The 22636-nt window shown below is 35.6% G+C and overlaps 1 protein-coding gene across 1 annotated transcript in view; it reads left to right on the top strand.

Annotated features, from left to right (window-relative positions):
• LOC123869518 overlaps window positions 1-22260 on the top strand; it is a 52400-nt gene extending 30140 nt beyond the window's left edge. Inside the window, exons 4-5 of the mRNA XM_045912498.1 lie at window positions 11250-11351; window positions 21836-22260. Coding sequence (XP_045768454.1) covers window positions 11250-11351; window positions 21836-21885 — 152 coding nt within the window. The 3' untranslated portion in view covers window positions 21886-22260. The remainder of the gene's footprint in view (window positions 1-11249; window positions 11352-21835) is intronic.
• Window positions 22261-22636: the final 376 nt, after the last annotated feature.

Genomic DNA, 22636 nt, shown 5'->3' with positions numbered 1-22636 from the left:
GAATCCATGCGGATGAAGTCTGAATGAAGAATAGCAATATTTTTACACACGAAATAAAACAATTAGATGACCTCAAAATGAACAGTAATAAAAACAATAGATCCATACTAATATTATAAATGCGAAAGAGTGTCTGTCTGTCTGTCTGTCTGCTACCTTTTCACGACCCAACAGTGTAACCGATTCTGACAAAATTTGGTACAGGGTTAGCTTATATCCCGGGGACGGACATAGGCTACTTTTTATCCTGGAAAATCAAAGAATTCCCGCGGGATTCCTAAAGACCCATCCACTTAACCGATTTGTATGAAATTTGGTACCGAAGTAGCTTACGTCCCTGTAATCAAAATAGGCAACTTTATATCCCGGAAAATCAAACAATTCTCACGGGATCAATAAAAATCTGAATCCACGCGGGCGAAGTTGCGGGCATCCACTAGTATTTAATAAGTAAAATCATTTTTTTTCTACATTCGTCATACATTACTTTGTATTTACGAGTAAATGTAACAATGTGTACTTAAAGAAGATTTTGATCACCCTCAAATGACTTTTCCAATCTTGAACTACTTTCATATGATTAAAAGCAATTAGATGTCCCTACAAGGAACATACGAAACGACGGATATTAGGAAATGCCTTGGGGTGTGGTAGCCTCATGTTTAGCAAGCTACTGCAGGTAAAAACAACAGCACTCAACTAATTGTTGGTAACGACATGTGTTCTCGTCATTACGACAGCAAACATTGCAGGCAAATACTTTCGACATCGGTCTGCGGTTGTCTGCACTGTTCGGATGTTGTTTATGTTCTAGTACGATTAGCTAATCAAGTTTTATCTTTTAACAATGGAGCTTTTTATAGGAGTTTCCCTATCACACTTCCCAACGCTCTCCACACAAACGTAATTTGGTTCTCACTGAAATTTTGTCGACACAATCTAAAAACAAATATGATCTAAGCCTATCTGTGATTTGCCAGATTTACTTTAAAATATTATCATATTGTCATTTAAAAGTTACTAACGCTCAAAGATTTGTAGGTAAGTAAATACTTGAGCCCATGTAACTTTGAAACTGTACGTTTTTACGGAAACCTGATAAACTACTGACACTATCAAAAATTCCTTGACCTGGTGGATTTTGGATTTAGGATGTAAATTATGCATAATCAATACGAATGATATTATCATTTTCATCATCGTCGTGATAAATAAACTATAGATCGACAATTTAGATCCACAGCTAGTTCGATCTCTTGTAGGGATCTCGACGTACGATGGTTTTGCACTGCCTGAATCCAGCGGCTCCGTACGCCTATAATATTAAAGTAGAATTATATTGTAGCTGCAATATATTGTTATGCAAATATGTATTTCATAATTTATTTCCACAAACCGCGAATGTAACTTTTGTTTTATTTACATTTTCAAGTTCAGTATCAACTCGCAGAAGGACATTGCACCGAGCCTTCAAGGTAACAAACATTCACCGAAATGCAATAATTTTGTTGTTGTATTGTTTGGCTTTTTCGACACCTTTTTACGGCCTAGCTTCCGTATTTCGAACGCGAACTTAAAGACTCATGCAAGACCAGCAGGAGACGCAAAAGCCGCTGGAATCTTTATCAGGGCCAAAGAGGGTGATGGCCAAAGACATGGCTAGTCACACCACCGACTACTTAATATTAGCTTCCAGGTAGCTATTATACACCCTAACCAAAGAGTTGGGCCACCAAGCGATTTTGCGTTTCCAGTCAAAAGTTTATATTTCCATACGATGCCACCTAGCAATCTATCAGTGGTAGGTAGGTACAGGTTTTAATACCTATTGTCATTTACCATCTGATGAGATCACAGTCAAGGGCCAATTAATCAGAAAATAAAAATAAAATAGGGCGTAGTCCATCAGTCAGTCATGGTACTGTTTTATAGATCTGTATATAGATGAAGCACCAAACAAACTCGACCAGACGCATAATTAACGATTTGAAGGAAAACTTTTTGACCAGACTCAGGATTCGAATCAGCAGACGAATAATTTAAACAAAGTGCTAGGCCTACGAGGCCTCTGAAATAAACATAAAAGTACGGTGGAAGACGTGGGTCATATATTATAATGAAAGTTATTTTTGTGCCGATTTGAAGTGTCCCACCGAGCGTACTTACTGGGACTTAAAATAATTGACACCTTGTATCAAATGGTCCTTGTCTTGACACTGTTGTTGGCAGATGTCTCATAACTAACATTTTGTTCCGAGTACGCTCACAATATGACGTTCACTGGTGTTATCAGCGCCGAAATGGCAAAAATCAAGTTGTTTCGAAAACAGGTCGCAACCACAGTTCCAGCGTGTATTAATAGAGGTCAGTGAACGAGGCAGTCGAAGTACCTGCAGTAACAAATTACAGGAAAGGTGTCAGTCAAACTCCAAAATTTCCAAAGAATCGAGCTCTGTTAGTAAATCTTTGTCGAAACACTTCCTAAGTTACCAGTTACCACATTACACTTACCAATTTACCGATTTAATTAAACTGCTTTGATCGACGATTATGTAAGCGATTATTATCTTTAATAGGATTAACACTATAGGTAGTTTATCTCATACTTTATTAGCGGTGTAGTTGGGCTTCTTGCCAGTTTTGTTAACGCTTGATCCTAATCATTGAAAAAATAAAACTAAAGTGTCTCGCTTGATTTCGAAATGATAGCGCCTTTTTAACTCCCGACCTAAAAAGAGGGGTGTTATAAGTTTGACGTGTGTATCTGTCTGTGGCATCGTAGCTCCTAAACAATTAACCGATTTTAATTTAGTTTTTTTTTGTTTGAAAGGTTTGTTGATCGAGAGTGTTCTTAGCTATAATCCAAGAAAATCGGTTCAGCCGTTTGAAAGTTATCAGCTCTTTTCTAGTTTTCTTAAAGAGGTTTTTGTGTAGGGGGTTTTTTAAACTTTGAGTTATCTTAAGCTAATAATAATCCAATTATTATGGCTATGTTTTACAGGTTATAAAACCCAAATATCCATCTAGCTATTTGTCTTTTTATCCTTTGAAAGGACTTTCGCTGATAGGCTACTTTTGGTCTAGGCTACTTTTATTCTTGGAAAACTAAGGATTTCTACGCGATTTTCAAAACCTTTAATCGAAGTGAACAAAATCGCGAACAAATGGTAAAATAATTTAAACAAAATACGATGTATGATATCTGATTTTTGCCATTTTGTAAGCTTTGACTGTAGCACAAAGTTTGTCCCAAAATTAGCGCAACGGTCCATGTACAAAGTCAGTTATTGTTAGGAGGGTCCAGCCAGTCCTGTTTAATGACAGAATCATGCTCGGCCAAGCAAAAACCGTAGAGGACTCTGCACGAGTGTTCTGCACACGCTCTGTGTTCCTCAATCAGAATTAATTGTTGCGGCCATGACGGGCGGGGAGATGGAAAGTCTGGCGTTTACATTTTTTGGAACTCAAAAACCATTATTAGGTGCATGGATTTTTTTCTTTACGTAGGTACATTATCTAATAGGAATAGGCTGTACCTACATAAATTAGTTTTAGTTTATTATACTACCGGATTTGTTGTCTCTAAAAGTTTAAATTATATCATATATCTGCATCTGTTTCTTTTTAACTTGGTTATACCTACTCTTAAATGTAAACACCAAAGTCAAAGCCATTTGCGCCATCAAAAGTGTTTCCCAATGGAAAGCTCATTTTAGCACAAACAAGTCTCAATTAAAAATTTATAATACCCCCGACAAGTGAAGGTTATAGTAACTAGAAAAGAACTGATAACTTCCAAACGGGTGAACCGATTTTCTTGGATTATAGCTAAGAACACTCTCGATCAAGCCACCTTTCAAACAAACAAAAACTAAAATAAAATCTGTTCATTAATTTAGGAGCTACGATGCCATAGACAGATACACAGACATACAGAACACACGTCAAACTTATAACACCCCTCTTTTTGGGTCAGGGGTTAAAAAGATGAAAAAATGCGTACAATAGTTCCTATAGGTCACGTGGGCGAAGTCGCAAAAGCCAACCTCTCGCATTGCTAAGGGTTACTGGTAGAGATCTGTTATAGAGATAAGTGCATCCCTATCCACTTTCCCTTTCTTTTATTCTTTATTGTTACAACTTTCAGGTACAAATTAAAAAAAAGAAAAAAAAGCTAGTGTTTTATAGGTAAATAAATGTACTAACGTAGGTAATTAGAGTCGTGTATTTTACTTTTTCTACCAAGTTTCAACATTTAGGATTTAGTGCGCTATTTTGTAGCAGATGTATATCAAATTAGCTTTAATTGTGATGCCTCAGAATGTAGGGCAACACACCGTTGTCTTATTTAGCAACATCCACTCTAAAACAATTATTGCACAATTACACACTAGATAACAATTACTATTTGCGTGTATTTAATTATTATTATTATAAAAAAGTAGACATTATAATATCACACTTTGTTGCTGTGCATTGAGTGTAAATTTTTTCATGTGAAAAAACGTGACATACGAGTTACGTTAATCTTGCCTTTGTAAAGGACATGTCAAATTACGTCATTTGACAGTCCATACTAAATAACAGATTTACTCCAACACTTATAAATCATTAAGCTTAATTTGCTATAATCCGTAAAAACAGACGTAGGTATATGTAATGGTACAACGCGAACGTGGCAGCATGCGATATGCATCGCCCGCTCACCCACTACTAAAGAAGCAGGTAAAGCAAGCAATACGCACCACCACCACCACCTAACTCCACACAAATCTTAATAAACACATTCTAGAATGTATCATGGACTTCCCCGCAAAGGATACTGCTTATATCCATTATGTTAAGTTGGCAAAATGAGCGGCTACACTAGGGCACGAGAAGTTAGAGAACTAAAGATTGATCTGCTAAAATTGTACAAATAGGGACATCATAGAGATATCAAATCACAAAGTATTCCCGAAACAAAACCCGAAACAAAGTAATATAGGTTTAGATCTTCCTGATTGGAATAAATTACATTTTGGCAAGGATTGATTATTTATTCATTAATATTTTTTGTCCCCTGTCTGAATAACAAAAACTGTAGGTAGTAGTCGCATTCCATTCTAAAAGATCATTTTTAGAGTCAATGGCCCTATGTGCTATATATAGGTACGTTTTTATATAGTTAATAGACCGGATAAATCTTATAATCCGGCTCTTGAATCTCATACAATAAAATAAATCCTGACTCACTTGCTGAATGATTCATAATCGCCTAGCCCAAACTTTCGGATCTGATTACATTTAATCTATACAAGCAATAAGGACGGATTTTTCAAAAATCTAACGGAAGCGAGCCTGGGGCAGTCGCTAGTACTTAAATATTACTCGAAACTCAATTACGATTGTTATTTTTAGCTATTTTACAATCCTTAACACTTTTATTAGACACGAAGGACGTAATAGGTATAGTACAATCAGCAGCAAAGCTATGGTTTGTACCCGCCCATAGTCGCTTAGTAGCTACTGGCGGGTACAAACCCAACTTTGTTGCTGACTGTACGTATTACGATATCATAAAATCGTAAAACTGTGGCTCTAATCTCTACCACTAAATACCTACCCAACTATAGTTTTCATTCATAGTTTTTTACCCTTGGCCTTGGCTCGTGCCTTTGGGTGACAATGACTGTTTACCATGATTAATCAATTAATTCTATAGTTTAATCGAGGTCATGTTTTTTTAATGAAACAAAAATTCTCAGGAAGGAAGATGGGCCTATCGTTAATTAGTGTTATATAAGCTAAACATTAAATAGACGAACTAAGAGCCAGCGCGTGTCAGACCTTCGTTATTTTATAAAAACTGAGAGTTTCTCTGCGTATTGTCCTCAACACAAGGAGGAATCGTTCCTCCTTGTGTTAAGCCGGCGACTATGAAGTTTGAATCATGGTGGTTTTGGAAGATAACATGTAATAAAGGTGTAATTTTTTTTACGTCAAAGTATAAAGTCAATTTTTTTTATATTTTCTTCGGAATAGTATTAGAAATCAAATCATGCACTGGCATGGCAATTTCCTGCCAGAAGCCCTTAAAGTTTACAAGTTTAAGGGTGTCTGGCAGGGGGTTGCCATGCTACTAAGTGTCTGGCAATGCATGACGTGATTTCTAATACTATTGGAGGCTTAGTAATAGCACATACGGATCCCTAAAAAGACGATTTTTTATAAAAAGATAAAGTCAGAAGGCCATGCGACAATCGTTTTGAACAAAAAGTGTCTACGCAACGTAAACGCCAACAAGACATTCCTACACTTCACTACACGGTGAAATTAACCTTGCAAATAAACTACTTAGTTGAAATAGGTACAAGGGTGTCTTTTTATTGATAACCTTTCTAAACGGTGTCGACGAGAACAATGGACTTAGTCACATTATTGGCACTTTCGAACAGGATAACTGGAAATCTAACGAAACCGAGACGAATAAAGCGGTCATTACCAGATTATTACAATGACTAATACGGGGTAATATTAAAGCGTAAATGTCTAGATCTTGAGATATTTAATGTACCTACCTAACCGCCAATAAATATCTTTCTAGTTCAATCCATGTTGAGTAGAAGAAGTAGGTGTTACTTTGTGAAAGTCTACACAAGTTTGCTCTTTTATACCTAATACATAAGAAAAGGAACTAGAATGAAATAGCTCTCTGTAACTATGCGTTATCGTAACAAGCTTGTATTAAAATCCCACAGATGAAGTCGCGTTATTGGAAAAGTAGTTGTAACTACTATAATCTGTTTTCACCTGATTTAAAAGATAAACAAGAATCTTCTCGCTGAATTTCGCAAGAAGCGTACTATACTGCAAATAAATGATTGATTGATTGATTGATTAATTTTATATGCGGCCTATTATAGACCTTGTTACCACGAACTGATAATAAAATTATGATATGAGTGAAAAACCTAACTCAAGAAGGTATAAAGCGCCAAGCAAATCGCTGAATCTGAAGAAAGCCTGTAGTATTAAATAAACCATTCCATACAAAGCAGGCATATTCACCTTGTAATGACATACGAGTATCTTATCAAACGAAAATAATAATATTATTATGAGTGAGGAAGTAGAGCAATGACCCTACTCTTAATCACGGCCAAGTATCTAATTTGTCGAATAGATTAATACATTATGCATATATTATTTAGTAGCTGATGCCCGCGACTTCTTTCGCGTGGATGTAGGTTTTTTAAAAATCCCGTGAGAACTTTTTCATTTTCCGGGATAAAAAGTAGCCTATGTGCAAATCCAGGGTATAATCTATCTCCATTCTAAATTTCATCCCAATCCATCCAGTAGTTTTTGCGTGAAGGAGTAAGTCTGAGATGGTGCTGATTGAAATAAGTCAAATAGTTTAAAAAAAACCAAACGTATCCTCAACGTAACGTAATGGATACAATCAAAATGAATTCGATTTTAATTAGTGATATTATAAGCCTCGAGAAGTAAAAGGAAACAAAGTTAGATATTACAATTTACACTACTTGTTGCTAAGTGAACAGCTTTATAAAGTTACAATCATTATTTATAACGTAAAGGTCACAGCATACGTGCGTAACAACTGGTGTAAATGGTATTAAAAACAGTTAGCGTTTTATGGAAGCTGAAACGGAAAAAAGATTTGAATCGCTATTTTTTTAACTTTTAACTTTACTGGAACTCTTGACCGTGACTTTTGGAGTAATTATGTTTTGAATTTAATGAACAAAGTTAGCGATGTGTTTAATCTCAGATTAATTACTTATTAATCTGAGATTTAATAATTAATCTGAGATCAATTTATTGGTGCCATTGCGTGATGAGTGCATACCATCACAAATGTTATGTTTTATATTTAAAGTTCAAAAAAGACATGGATTAAATGATACAGTTTCTATTATTTCATGAAAGGTATAACTGTCAGGTGCGATTGCTTGGATGCATTCAAGATATAAGACTATCTCTAAACCCGTAATTATAATATTATGATAACGTGTTTTGAAACATGTGACATTGAAAAGAGAATAAAGTAACAAAGGTGGCTGACTGCGTATGAATTAATGTATTTATATGATCTTATCTCGTACCTACATAAACATAATATTATTGAAAACTTACTCATTTTATATCCGGTTTAAGGAAAGTTGAACGCATAAGGTAATTAAATGATTTGCGAGTTGAATATAAAAGTCTAAAAGTGTAAATTAAAAATATATAATACCCTCGACAAGTAAAGGTTACAGTAACGAAAAAAAAGCTGATAACTTTCAGACGGCTGAACCGATTTTCTTGGATTATAGCTAAGAACACTCTCGATCAAGCCACCTTTCAAACAAAAACTAAATTAAAATCGGTTCATTAGTTTAGGAGCTACGATGCCACAGACAGATACACAGATACACACGTCAAACTTATAACACCCCTCTTTTTGGGTCGGGGGTTGAAAATAAAGGTCCAAGTGCTACTAAAACATCCACTAAACATTGGGCACTGTTTTTTGATATTACCGAATAACAAATAAACCTTAGGGGCTTTCTAGTATTCAAGAGCTTTGATGTATCAAAATATAATATATCAAATTTTTGTAACACATATAGATAATAACACTTTATCTAACATGTAGTAGGTATATAGGTAGGTATAGATAAAATTAACAACAGTGGTCTAGGTAGTAAATGCATGAATGTCAAGCTATTACAGAATTGCAGGTAAATCCATGACATTGGTAGTTACTTAGATAGTCAAGAAGAGGATAAAGTGTTTAAAATCAGCTTCATTTAATAAATCAAATTTAATAGATTTTGTTATTGCTTTTGTGGACGTAAGATATAAGTATAATCAATCATCAATCAAAACATTGAACTTTTTGGAGTCGATAAAAAGTGTTAACAATAAATTATATAAGTAAGCAGCAAGCACTCTTCAATAATGGCATTATAATTGGTTTTTGTAGACTTTTTTTTTACATTTAATTATCCTCTCAGTATTCTGAAATAACAGTGCTTTATTATATCATACAATAGTTGTCATAATACCGTGTCTAGTTTGCGATTCTGTTAAAAAATATGACAGGTTTTCAAAAGATCCTTATAATAGCATCTTGGATGTAAACCACAAGTCATTGTACCTATTTGCTAAACGTTATGTAAGATGTGGGTAAATCCTATTTAAGTACTTTATTAATGTAAAGAGATTTACACGCAAAATCTGTCACCTGGTTTCGAAAACTTTATGTAATGAGAAAGTCTTCGGCACAAATTCACAAAATTTTAGTTATGTTTACGAGTTAATTAATTTGCAATCATGTTAATGATATGTAGAGCAGTTAAAGCAACCATCTATAAAATCATCTTATGCAAACGTGATCTGTGTTGAATTTGCAATGTTTGTTTAACTATTTCATTGACTTTGAAATGTGGAAACTGAGGTGTTGCATTATTACGACATTATTTCACAAAATTTTGCTATTATCATCGTCATTATCATTAATTCATTGCCGATGCACTACTAAGCATGGGTCTCCGCTCAGAATGAGAAGGGTTAAGACCATAGTCCACAACGTTCACCAAGTGCGAATGCAAAGGTGTGTGAAGCCTGACATTATGGAGAATTCTCAGGCATGCATAGTTTCTCACGATGTTTTCTTAATTGCTTAAAACGCTCATAATTCCGAAGATAGTCGTCCATACTGTAATACTATAAATGTGAAAGTGTGTCTGTCTGTACAGCTGCTGCTACCTTTTCACGGCCCAACAGTTTAACCGATTCTGACGAAAGGCACAGGATTGGCTTATATCCCAGGACAGGATATACCTAAGCGTGGATTTCGGTTTTTAAAGATCCCGTGGGAACTGTTTGATTCACCGGGATAAAAAGTTGCCTATGTCAATTACAGGGACGCAAGCTACCTCGGTACCAAACATACAAATCGGTTAAGCGGATGGGTTTTTGGGAATCCGGTGGGAACTCTCTGATTTTCCGGGATAAAAAATAGCCTATATCCGTCCCCAGGATATAAGCTAACCTGTACCAAACTTCAGAATCGGTTAAATTGTTGGGCCGTGAAAAGGTAGCAGACAGACAGACAGACACACTTTCGCATTAATAATATGGAATTATGGATTAAACTAGCGCTATTAAATTTGGCAAACTCACATATGACATACGGAAATGGAAATAGGCAGACCATATAAAGAATGGACCTTTAAATATTATGCACGAATAGCCATGTGCAGACTTGAGAATTATTTATTACAATAATGAAGCTCCATGAAAATATAGTATAAATAAATAGAAAAATGCAAAAGTGACCTACCTACCTACCTACCTACGTTAGATCCATATATGTACTTAAATCAAAACTATAAATAAATTAAACTAGCGCTATTAAATTTGAAATTTGCAAACCCACGTCATATTATGACATACGGAAATGGAAATAGGCAGACCATTTATAGAATGGACCTTTAAATATGCACGGTTAACTAAGTACAGACTACAGACACAGGTAAAGATAGATGCGTTTTTCCACTTCTTCGCTATGTGTGTACTGTGTATGAATTGATAGCGAAGCATTGCTTCCCAAAATATTTCGTACATAGTTTGGCTCGTCGCGAATAAATACTCTTCGTATCCACATTTTTAACCCCCAACCCAAAAAGAGGCGTGTTATTAGTTTGATGTGTGTATCTGTGTATCTGTCTGTGGCATCGTAGCTCCTAAACTAATGGACCGATTTTAATTTAGGTTTTTTTTTTTTTGTTTGAAAGGTAGCTTCATCGAGAGTGTTCTTAGGCTATAATCCAAGAAAATCGGTTCTGCCGTTTAAAAGTTATCAGCTCTTTTCTAGTTACTGTAACCTTCACTTGTCGGGGGTGTTAAAATTTTTTAATTTACACTTGTTCTCATTTGAATTTTAAATACCAACCAATGAAGCACACATTCAAGAAACTGTATCATATAATATAATAATATCAATATCTCTATCTATCCATCATTTTTACGAAAACGATGGATAGATAGAGAAAAAACTGGCAAACTACTGACACAGATAATATTTGTTTCTAAAAGGTGTCTGCATAATTTATTGAGTTAATTCATAGTAAAATTAGAACCAAACTGCGCTTATGGAGACCACTGTGCAAGAAAAACTTCTCTTGATGGGTTTTACTTTACTTAATGATTTTATACAAAAAAAGTAAATATTTTATTTTTTATTTTTCCAGGCCCAGTTGTGTTCCCCTCTTCGCCTCCCGGCGACCCGGATCAAACCAGCGGTGTTATCATTGGTGCCTCAGGCTATGGCTTCCAGGCCCCAGGCTCGCAAGGTAAATACGGGCGATAGGCACATTGACGACTTAGCAAATTGTAGTTAGAACTAATAAAACAACCAAATGAGATAACTACAAATCTTACGTCTTAGTGTCCAGTCTTTATTTCATGTATTTATGAAAAATGTATCACCCAAACAAATAAGCTCTACTCTTTTTTCCACACTTATCCTTCAATTTTTTTCTTTTCTCTAATCATTTTATAATAATTAAATAATATTGTTATAGTATTTTTTTAAATTTAAAGTTTATTAAACTGTATTTGAAATTTCTTAAATAAAAAAAATTTAAACAGAGAAAATATTGAATATTTTATATTTTCTTATATCGTTGGTCTACATTTTATTACATACTTGTCATCCGTAAAACCATATCATCATTTCTTTGAGTTCTTTACCTTTGCTTTGGGTGTTTATATCTTTAACTTTTAGTTTTTATTTGATCTTTTGGTTTTTAGTTGTCTCATTTAGGTTTTTCAAAACCCTACCCAGTTTGTTGGTAATAGCATTTTTTAAAACTTGATCCTCATTGGGGATTGGTTATAGAATAGCATGGTCTTTTAATTTATTTTTTCTTGTAAATTGTATATAGGTACCTAAGGTGTGAACGCTTAACTAGTTAAATGCATGGTTTGTTAATTTGCACTTTATTTTTCTTAATCAGAACTTAATCCTTGTTTGTACTGAATGTAAATAGAAAGGAGAAAAAAACCAGTTTTTATCGGATTTGAAATAAAAGGTTTTTGAAGGGAATTATGTTTTTGCTCACGATATTTTTAATGTTAAATTATTTTTAAGTATTATTGTTTGTTGTACAGCTGTAAATCAAATAATTGTAAATATATTTATTATTTAATACTTACAATAAAAAATAAGATATGGTAACTGTTTTATTAGACATCCTTAATTTAAGATTGCACTAAAACGCATGAATAGAATTGGGTATAACTTATAAGACGTATTAAGAGGGCAATAATTTGTTAGTGTATAATATATTATTAATATTTAAACTTATTAACTTTCTTGTATATAGAATAAAACAAATAAAAATTATATAAACGATGATGATGTCAAACAGTTGCATCATTTTAATAACAAAATTAGAATTCCAAACATTGCTATGAAACAAAGACGTTATTAAGTGTGAACATAACTCATTCATTACGTTATTAGGAATAGATAAAAAACTCGTATTATATTTTTTATGATTGACGAACAAAAGTATCCTATCAGTAATCTGTAGATAAGTTGCTTAGTTTTTCTATTTATCAGAAAATTACGTTAGTTGTCACTGGCAGGTGTAAAATGGTGATCAAATGTTAGTACATTCGACGCAGGTAGCCCTATTTTTCTAAGATTTCACGTCACCATAGCCTAATGTTTGACATATCGTCGATCAGAATCAAACCGAAGGTTCCCTCACTCTAGTTTACTTTGACAATATTGCTAAAGTAACTTATCGACAGATTAAATATAGATTAATTATTATGTTTACGAGTAATTTCGACCGTTAACAGGGCTCTCGCCGTCACTCGTTTCATACAATCGTAGTTCCAATTTCATTTGAATATTAAGCAACCAAAGTCCATGAAATTTTGCAGACATATTCTAGAAACTAATATCTGTGTCTGTGGTTTTCCAGATTTCTGTTAGAATATTCGGTTTCAAAGTTACGAGGTCTTAAAAATTTACATAAAAATCTTTGAGCACCTGTAATTTTAAAACTACATATTTTTAGAAAAATCTAAAACACCACAGATACAGATATTAATTTATAGAATATATCTGCAAAATTTCATGGACTTTGGTTGCTTAATATTCAAATGAAATTGGAACTACGATTGTATGAAACGAGTGACGGAGAGAGCCCTCTTAAAGGAGCCGTCATATTCAATAACCGAAGTCGATTACTTTACCAATACAATGATTGCATGACGCAACGTAAACTGATAATGTTATACGAGTAGAATTCGGCCGGAACAAGGTTGGAACTATGGAATCTGGTTAAAATTACTGTTCTGCTATGAGGTAGTGATAATTTCCTCATGAATCACTGGCCTGCGGTCAAATTATATCCTAATATAATGACAAGTAGCGTTCCGGCAACGACAGTCGACCTTCGCAATGCGGATCAACGTATTATAAAACTAGTTTCCATTGGAGTTTATAACCCGCGTTTTTTCATAGTCAGCTGTTGCCTACTGTATGACCTTTTCTGTTGTAGTCGTTGATATTATATCATTACTAGAGGATGCCAGCGACTTCGTCCGCGTGGAATTAGGTTTTGAAAGATCCCGCGGGAACTGTTTCATTTTCCGGGGTAAAAAGTTACCTATGTCAATTACATGGACGCAAGCTACCTTGGTGCCAAATTTCATACAAATCGGTCAAGCGACTGGGTCTTTAGGAATCCTCCGCGCAAAAACCACTGGATGGATTTGGCTGAAATTCGGAATGGAGATAGATAATATCCTGGATTAGCAAATAGGCTACTTTCTATCCCGGAAAATCAAAGAGTTCCCACGGAATTTTGAAAAACCTAAATCCAAGCGGACGAAGTCGCGGGCGTCAGCTAGTCAATAATAATTGTGTCCAACTTCATTCACGACAGTGTTAACTCGTACGCCCAAACATTCAATTTGGGCCCTCTTAATCTCTTCAAACCCTTCGCAACACGGTCAAACGCATTTTAATTATGAAATTGACATATCACAATGAGCAAGGTCCCTGAGCTGATTGACGGCAAAAATGTATTAATCCGACTTGGTATAAGACAATATTGTCTTGGTTGGTAGTATTGCCTTGGTAGTTTAAACTTACTTATAAAACGTAAATTTTTATGCATAGAATAAAATAAATTAAAACGGTATAGAACTGAACATTTACTTTTTCGTTTAGTATGAAAAACTTACACGTAGGTAATTTGGTTTTAAAATTAGGGGTGGAATTTTAAAATCCTTTCTTAGCGGACTTCAAATTAGCTGTTGCAGTAGCTACATATGCCAAACAGCCCGATCTGTCTAGTCGTTTGAGCTGTGCGATCAGTCAGTGAGTCAGTCATCTTTTCCTTTTTTTTATTCAATATAGGCAAGCGCTCCTTTTATATACCTAATAGTTAATAGGTATTTTATGAAAGTTGCGACGCGATTGTCGCTAACGTGCGTAACGTTTAGGGTTCAGAGTGGGATCATTGACGCAGACATTCTATGATTTAATAAAAGAGTTTGGACTTATAAAATTAATTGGAATCCCCAAAAACCCGCCTCAGCCATTTTTGGGCGGACCTTTTTGATATTTGTCTAATGCATATTTATATGTTTGCCTTCAAAAACGCAGGGTCCCATGTGTGCCTTTTAAATTAATTCGTATCGGTAAAAGCGTGTGCTTCCGACCCTATAAAATATATTGTACACACTTTAATGAATAACGGAATTTAAAACAATGTAACATGGCTATAATTTTCAGGTTGCCTGCCTACAGTAGAAAAGTTTAACGTTTGCATTTTTAACGTCTCTTTAAACCTCTATCGTGCCCATGTATGAACGGGGCACGATTTAAAGAATTGTAGTGTTATATGCTGTACCTATTATGTAATTCATGCTAGGTTCATTTAAATTTTTGACATCATTTAATTAAAATCTTCTAAATATATAAGGAAAAACAGACTGACTGACTGATCTATCAACGAACAGCTCAAACTACTGGACGGACCGGGCTGAAATTTGGCATGCAGATAGCTATTATGACGTAATATACATCCACTATGAAAAGATTTTTGAAAATTCAACCACTAAAGCAGTGTGTGCAGTCCACGTGGAAGAAGTCGCGAGCATGAGCTAGTAAAATATAAAAAATTACAGCAACACCTATGTGTTGCTGTAATTTTAGTCTAAAACGTAAAAATATGAGATCACAAGTCAATCAAGCACTTAAAAATTTCATGTAAGGTCGTTACAAATTACAAAAGCAATTACTTACTTTACATTCTTATCAATTTAATTGGTTCATGAATCTTATAAATATTATGACACGTGAGAACAATACTGCTTACTAAATCACGAATTTCATAAGACATTACATCATATTTGGGGGTGTAAAGCAACCTTAAGACACGCTAAGCAGACTTTTTCCTACGAGGATCTTAGGGAGCATTTCCACATAAGCAAAGCCGAGCGGAGATATAGCGGACATAATTTTATTTTAATCCTGTTTTGGCCTTAGTTTAACGGTAAATATCTCCGTACCTACTAGTATTTGCAAATATATCTGTACTGGCCCCAAGTTGCCCCAACAAAGCCAAACCGACTAGGGCCAATGAGTATGGTCGACGGGCAACAGGGGGTAGGGCACAAAGCCTAAGAAGAAGTCTGTCGTAGGAAATAATAGTAAGAAAAAATAGACTTAATCGGTCAAATTCTTGTCTGGTCGGTTTGGCTTTGTTGGGGCAACTTAGGGCCAGTGCATATTCATTCTTAAAAGTTATGTTTTTAACCTTTTAGTTTATTGAATAATGCATTTTGGTAGGTACTAGTTGAAATTTTAAACGAATTCTTGCATATTTTCTGTCACCATTTTGCTACTGGGCCCGGCCGTCCCGCCCATGAGAGCCTTGATAGCTATTAATTGATTTCTGGTATTATAATATTTTGTAAGTTAATGCACTAGATATCTGTACTACGATTATTGCAACGTTGTCCTAGTAGTTCTTGTTTTCTATTCTGGTTTATTGGTTCTATTTCATATTACTTATGAAAATATTGCTACTGTTTATGAACACAAGGATCAATAAGTTTATTATGCTATAGCTAATTCGCTTAACTAGATAGATCTGCATGGTGCCATATACAGCATGTGCTATGTATAGCCCGCCATGCCGCTACTACACGTGCAGGAAAGCAAGCAATACGCACAACACCATGTAACACCATCACTCACCACGCAGATCTTAAAAAATCCACGTTCAATTCACAACAATTGAATTGTGAACCGTGCGTAGGTATAGTATGTTTTCGTGGGTTTCAGTGTTGCGTGGTGTTGGTGCGTTTTTCTTGCTTTTTCTGCATGTTTCGGAGGGGGCGGGCGGGTCATGCATAGCGCATAAGCCGCAGATGCTAGTCTGGTTTGTCTTTATAAATATTATAAAGAGGTAAAGTTTGTAAGTTTGTTTGTAGGAAGTAATCTCTGGAACTATCGGACAGATTTTGAAAATTCTTTTACCAGTAGAAAGCTGCATTATTCCTGACTGACATAGGCTATATTTTATTTAAAAAAAAAATAGAAATCCCTATGAAAGTTGCAATAAGCTACCCGTGTTATAAGCTTGTTGTGTGTAAAAAAAAAGATTCCGACGAACTGAAAACCTCCTCCTTTTTTCGAAGTCGGTTAAAAACTTCAGCAAAGTAACGTCTGCTTCTATTCAACAGTTCAGATACTTACTTGAATCTAAAACAAAGTTATAAAAATTGAATCGCGCCTACAGTGAAACCTAAGTAATTAAATGTCAGCATTAAATTAGATGTCAAGTATTATTATTTATTTGCTAAGTTAAAATACCTATTCAAATGAGATAATCGTTATTTAGTCATGCAGTGATTTGACCTACTGTTCGCCTACTTTTTATCAACAACAGGTTAGACTACAGTACAATCTTAATAATTACTATTAATTACCTGATTAAAGATCATTGGCTGATGCCTAGTAAAATATTAATGCTAACTAGGATGATCTTAGACTGCTGCACAATGCATAGTTTAATTTACCTGAAACTTCTGAAAGGTATATACCTTTTGGTTGTATTAACCTTATACTCACATACTGATAACAATATCAAGTCGATAATAGAAGTAACCTTGCATAATATTTTGATATGCCAACTCTAGTATTAATAGATGCCCAACAAACACTTTGTTTAGAGAATGCGTACCTACAACAGAATGAACACCTTAATTTTAAAACTTAGTGTCGACGTTTAAAACTAAATAGGTACACCTATTTTTGAGACCTGCAATATTCCACGTTTGAGACTGAAAGTTCTATATAAAATATTATATCAAAGCACTTCGACAAGAATTTCATAAACCTCAATTTAAATTAATTTACGGTTAACATTGCGATCCGCTAACAATGTTTGTTTAAACGCATTTAAGGGGTAGAATCGCCTGTCCCATGTCGAATTTCACGCTTGTCGGAACGGAAATGCACAAAGTTTCCTTTTGTGGTGTACTCGTAATAGCTGGGGAGCTGGTAGAAAAATTTGTGGGAATAATAATAAATAATTTCGGCTACGGCGGCCAATCCCAACGGTGAGATAAGTATTATAGTGCAAGAATGTGTAGGCAAACACAGGCGCATTCTCTATACTTCACTCTCATAGTCCGATGTAACAGCAATGCGACGACTGCATAGCGATCATGTGAAGGACCATGTACCTACTCTGTGTGCAGGATCAACGGTTTGACTTACTCTATGAGGCACAGGGTTGTAACACAAGACAGTGGTTAAGATAATGCCTTTGTTATCCTTTGTCCAGAATCCTTGGTTTACCTCCAAAAAGAAAGCTATAGCTGGATGGTTCAGCAGTGATTTGATTTGCCATGGTAAATGAATTAGCATACTTGTACGAAGCTTAGATTTATCAAGAAATTTTTATTCATCATGAATCGTCTGGCATAGGAGAAGTCATTATAACGTAACTTATCTCCTACAAGCTTTAAATCCATAAGTTGATTTGTACGATGTAACCCTGTAAGCTTCTTTATATTGGCTGGTAACTGCGAGGCACCTCCACCGTCACTACAACGGTCGAATATTTAACTATGGCATACTGAAATAGAGTTAGAGAACTATCGGTTTGATCCTAAATCGATGATATGTCAAATATTAGGCTGTGATGACGTATAATCAAAGGAAAATAGGGCTACTTTAGGGCTACCTGCGTCAAATGTACTATAACAATTGACGCCTGCCAGTGACGTCGAAGCCTCGACGTTTTGTTAGAAGTTCCATAACTGTCGTGAACTGTGACTATGGTGAAACCGTGCTGTCGCATCGCTGTGCCGTAACCGGCGCCACCCGTACGAAGTAAAAACGCATTCATATATTTTGACTAGCCGATGCCCGCGACTTCGCCCGTGTGGATTTAGGTTTTTCGAAATCCCGTGGGAACTCTTTGATTTTCCGGGATAAAAAGTAGCCTATGTGGTAATCCAGGATATTATCTATCTCCATTCCAAACAGCCAAATCCGTCCAGTAGTTTTTTGGTGAAGGAGTAATAAACACACACATACGCACAAACTTCCGCCTTTATAATATTAGTGTGATAGTGTGATTCATTTGACCTCCTACAACTACTATTCCGTCATCGGTCTATGTGATAACGATCTTCAATTCACCGCGTTGCCGCGAAGATGTACGCTACTTCTACGCAGCACTCATTTGATACGACTTACAGGTCATGTAGACCGACTTACAGGTCTGGATTGCCATGTAACGGAAGGTACAGAACACACATTTGTCACACTCGGTCATTATCAAGTCTTCAGAATCCTTCAAAGTTTTTCAAAGTCTTCAGAAGTCTTCAAAGTTTTTGTCTTCTTCAGAATTCCAGCCATTCCACGCAGCGCTGTGGAGTCGAGACGTTACTTCCACGCGGCACTCTTTTGATATGCCTTAACAGGTCACGTGGACCGACCTACAGGTCTCGATTGCCATGTGACAGAAGGTAGAGAACACACATTAGTCACACTCAGTCGTTATCAAGTCCTTCTTCAGAATTCCAGCCACTCCACGCGGCGCTGTGGCGTCGAAACGTTACTTCAACGCGGCACTCTTTTGATATGCCTTAACAGGTCACGTGGACCGACCTACCGGTCTCGATTGCCATGTGACAGAAGGTAGAGAACACACATTAGTCACACTCAGTCGTTATCAAGTCCTTCTTCAGAATTCCAGCCACTCCACGCGGCGCTGTGGCGTCGAAACGTTACTTCAACGCGGCACTCTTTTGATATGCCTTAACAGGTCACGTGGACCGACCTACCGGTCTAGATTGCCATGTTAAAGAAGGTAGAGAACACACATTTGTCACACTTGGTCGTTATCAAGTCTTTCTTCAGAATTCCAGACACTCTATGCAGCGCTGTGGCGTCGAGACGTTACTTCCACGCGGCACTCTTTTGATATGTCTTAACAGGTCACGTGGACCGACCTACCGGTCTCGATTGCCATGTGACAGAAGGTAGAGAACACACATTAGTCACACTCAGTCGTTATCAAGTCCTTCTTCAGAATTCCAGACACTCCACGCGGCGCTGTGGCGTCGAGACGTTACTTCCACGCGGCACTCTTTTGATATGTCTTAACAGGTCACGTGGACCGACTTACAGGTCTAGATTGCCATGTTAAAGAAGGTAGAGAACACACATTTGTCACACTTGGTCGTTATCAAGTCCTTCTTCAGAATTCCAGACACTCTATGCAGCGCTGTGGCGTCGAGACGTTACTTCCACGCGGCACTCTTTTGATATGTCTTAACAGGTCACGTGGACCGACCTACCGGTCTCGATTGCCATGTGACAGAAGGTAGAAGAACACACATTAATCACATGCGGTTGTTATTGAACCCCTCCTCAGAATTCCCCGCCAGCTCTCGGTCGTAAGTTGATTTGTGACGGTGCAACCCTTCCACGCGGCGCCGCGGCGTCGAGACGCTACTTCCGCGCGGCACTCTTTTGATACGTCTCTCGTTTTGATATTTTGGTGTTCGGACAGTTGTAACATGCGAATTTTATTTCCAAGTTTTCTTATAAACCTTTATAAAAATCTGTCGTTTAATTTGACCGAAAATTATAGTGGAAAAGGGGGAAAAGGGAAAAGTAAGTAAATGTTTATTATATGTACAACCACGTAAAGCTCCTATAATATTTATACTTAGAAGTTACAAGGGACACAGACAACTGAGGGTTTTGCCCATTCAAACTATACAAACCTGTAATAGTAGGTATTTATACGCAGCTGACAAAACTAGCTGTTGTTTTATTTCCTACTCCTATTTCAAAGTCAAATCATAATAATTATTTTATTCAAATTAGGTACTTACGTACTATTGTTCACTTTTTGATAGTCAATTATTTTATTTTTAAGATGATAATAAATTAGGTAAACTTAAAACTAAAGCTACGAGGGTTCCAAACCCTCTAGCTTGCTTTGTTTTCTAGGCAAAACTACTTAATTGGATGAAAAACGTTCTATATCGATGCAAAACTACAACAAAATTACTACGGGCCATCTACGAACGTGCTACGAGAAATATTATCTTTCGAAGAACTTCCGTCGCCTGCGATCTGTGCTGCGATGCAACAGCTGGAACATACCAAACATGGAAACTGGCGTAACTCAGAAGAATATACAAAGGGTAGCTTTATATCATACCCCAATGAGTTTTGTACTACGAGTAGATGTTTAATATCTTACGAATATATTTAGAATACCTTTTTTAATTTATTACCAACAAACTTGGAATTTATTGTACTAAATGTAGGTACCTATTGTAGTTAGTAGAAACGATTAGTATTTTACTACAACATGCCTTTCACTAGGTATATTAGAACAGTTGTTACAGCTTTGAAGTTCATAAGTAAATCACACTAGGGACTTATGCCTTCAAAGTTTTTGTCTCGTCGACTTAGGTAACGAAACGTTGCACGGCCTAGCTTGTGTGGACCTGTAGGCCTCATTTACACGAGAGCTTTTTAACATGCGTTAAAAAAGCGTGTAAATAGAACAAATGCATTCCCAAGTAATCTGTTCACACGTAAAAAAAGCGTTGACGTGTAAACATATTATACTTGGAAATACATTATTTTGTTCTATTTGGACGTTTTTTTAACGGACGTTAAATAGCTCTCATGCAAATGAGGCTGTACGGTACGTGTACGGTGTACCTATTACAAATAACGCCAAGTTAACGAGACAATCAGTTTTATGACAAAAAGTCTCAGTCATGTTATGCTATTAACAGGGCTCTCTCCGTCACTTACTCCATACAATCGTAGTTCCAATTTCATTTGAATATTAAGCAACCAAAGTCCATGAAATTTTGCAGACATATTCTAGAAACTATAATATCTGTGCCTGTGGTGTTTTAGATTTTTCTGAAAATATGTAGTTTTAAAATTACAGGGGCTCAAAGATTTGTATGTGAATTTTTGAGACCGCGTAACTTTGAAACCGAATATTTTAACGGAAATCTGGAAAACCACAGGCATAGATATTAGTTTCTAGAATATGTCTGCAAAATTTTATGGACTTTGGTTGCTTAATATTCAAATAAAATTGGAACTACGTTTGTATAGAGCAAGTGACGGAGAGACCCCTCTATTATTATGCTTAGTATTTGCCTTCTTCAACTCAATGCAGCACACCACGTCAACAATCCAGCCCTATCGTATACATTAAAGAACATTATTTTCTCTTCATTTCAGGCCCAGTTGTACCAAGATATTTCTACAGAGGGTTCTACGGACGAAGATAAAATATTTATGTATATTGTAATAGAATTTAAATTAATCCACATGTACCTTTGCCCATACAAATTAAATTAATTGTATAAAATGTAAACTTCATACGACATGTACAGAAGTACAATAGTACAAATGCTAACTTGTAAATAATGTGTTAAAACTGTGATAATGTGTGTGCAAGCGATGAAATAATTATTTATATACAACTTACATAATAACATTTTTTTTCATTTATTTATTACATAATACAAAGTAACAGACATAGTGTAATTTTATAATATAAAGTGTGTATTGGAAGTTAAATTATTTGTACGATTGCGTTAACAATTTCTGATGATTTTATGTAAATAATAAATACCTGATATAAATAAATAGCATATTCATAATATTTTTGTTTCATGAAAAAAATCTGTCCCCTCCTATATTTTGTGATATTAATTCCTTTGTGTGTAACTTATGTTTTACACAATATTACTAAATATGAGAAAAGTGCAAAATGTTGTACAAATTTGTTGTGGTAGTTTCTTACCCTTCTGCTTATAAGAATTCTCTTTTGAATATTGTTCTAATAGATGAAGCGCGAAATTCATTCCCTATTTGCGCTTTCCCTCGGTGTATCATAGTGAAAGAAAATTAGATTTCCGCTAGCAAATGTAAAATAAAGAGCAAGTAACATTTACCTATGCAAAAATTGAACCAGGGAATAACATAGAAATATGGTGTAAGTAAGTTTAGGTGGCTGAATGAATGAGCGAATGATTT

This window comes from Maniola jurtina, chromosome 11 (assembly GCF_905333055.1).
Source record: "Maniola jurtina chromosome 11, ilManJurt1.1, whole genome shotgun sequence".
NCBI classification, from domain to species: domain Eukaryota; kingdom Metazoa; phylum Arthropoda; class Insecta; order Lepidoptera; family Nymphalidae; genus Maniola; species Maniola jurtina.
Note: the sequence above shows the minus strand (reverse complement) of the source record. Positions and strands in the feature narration are given on the sequence as shown.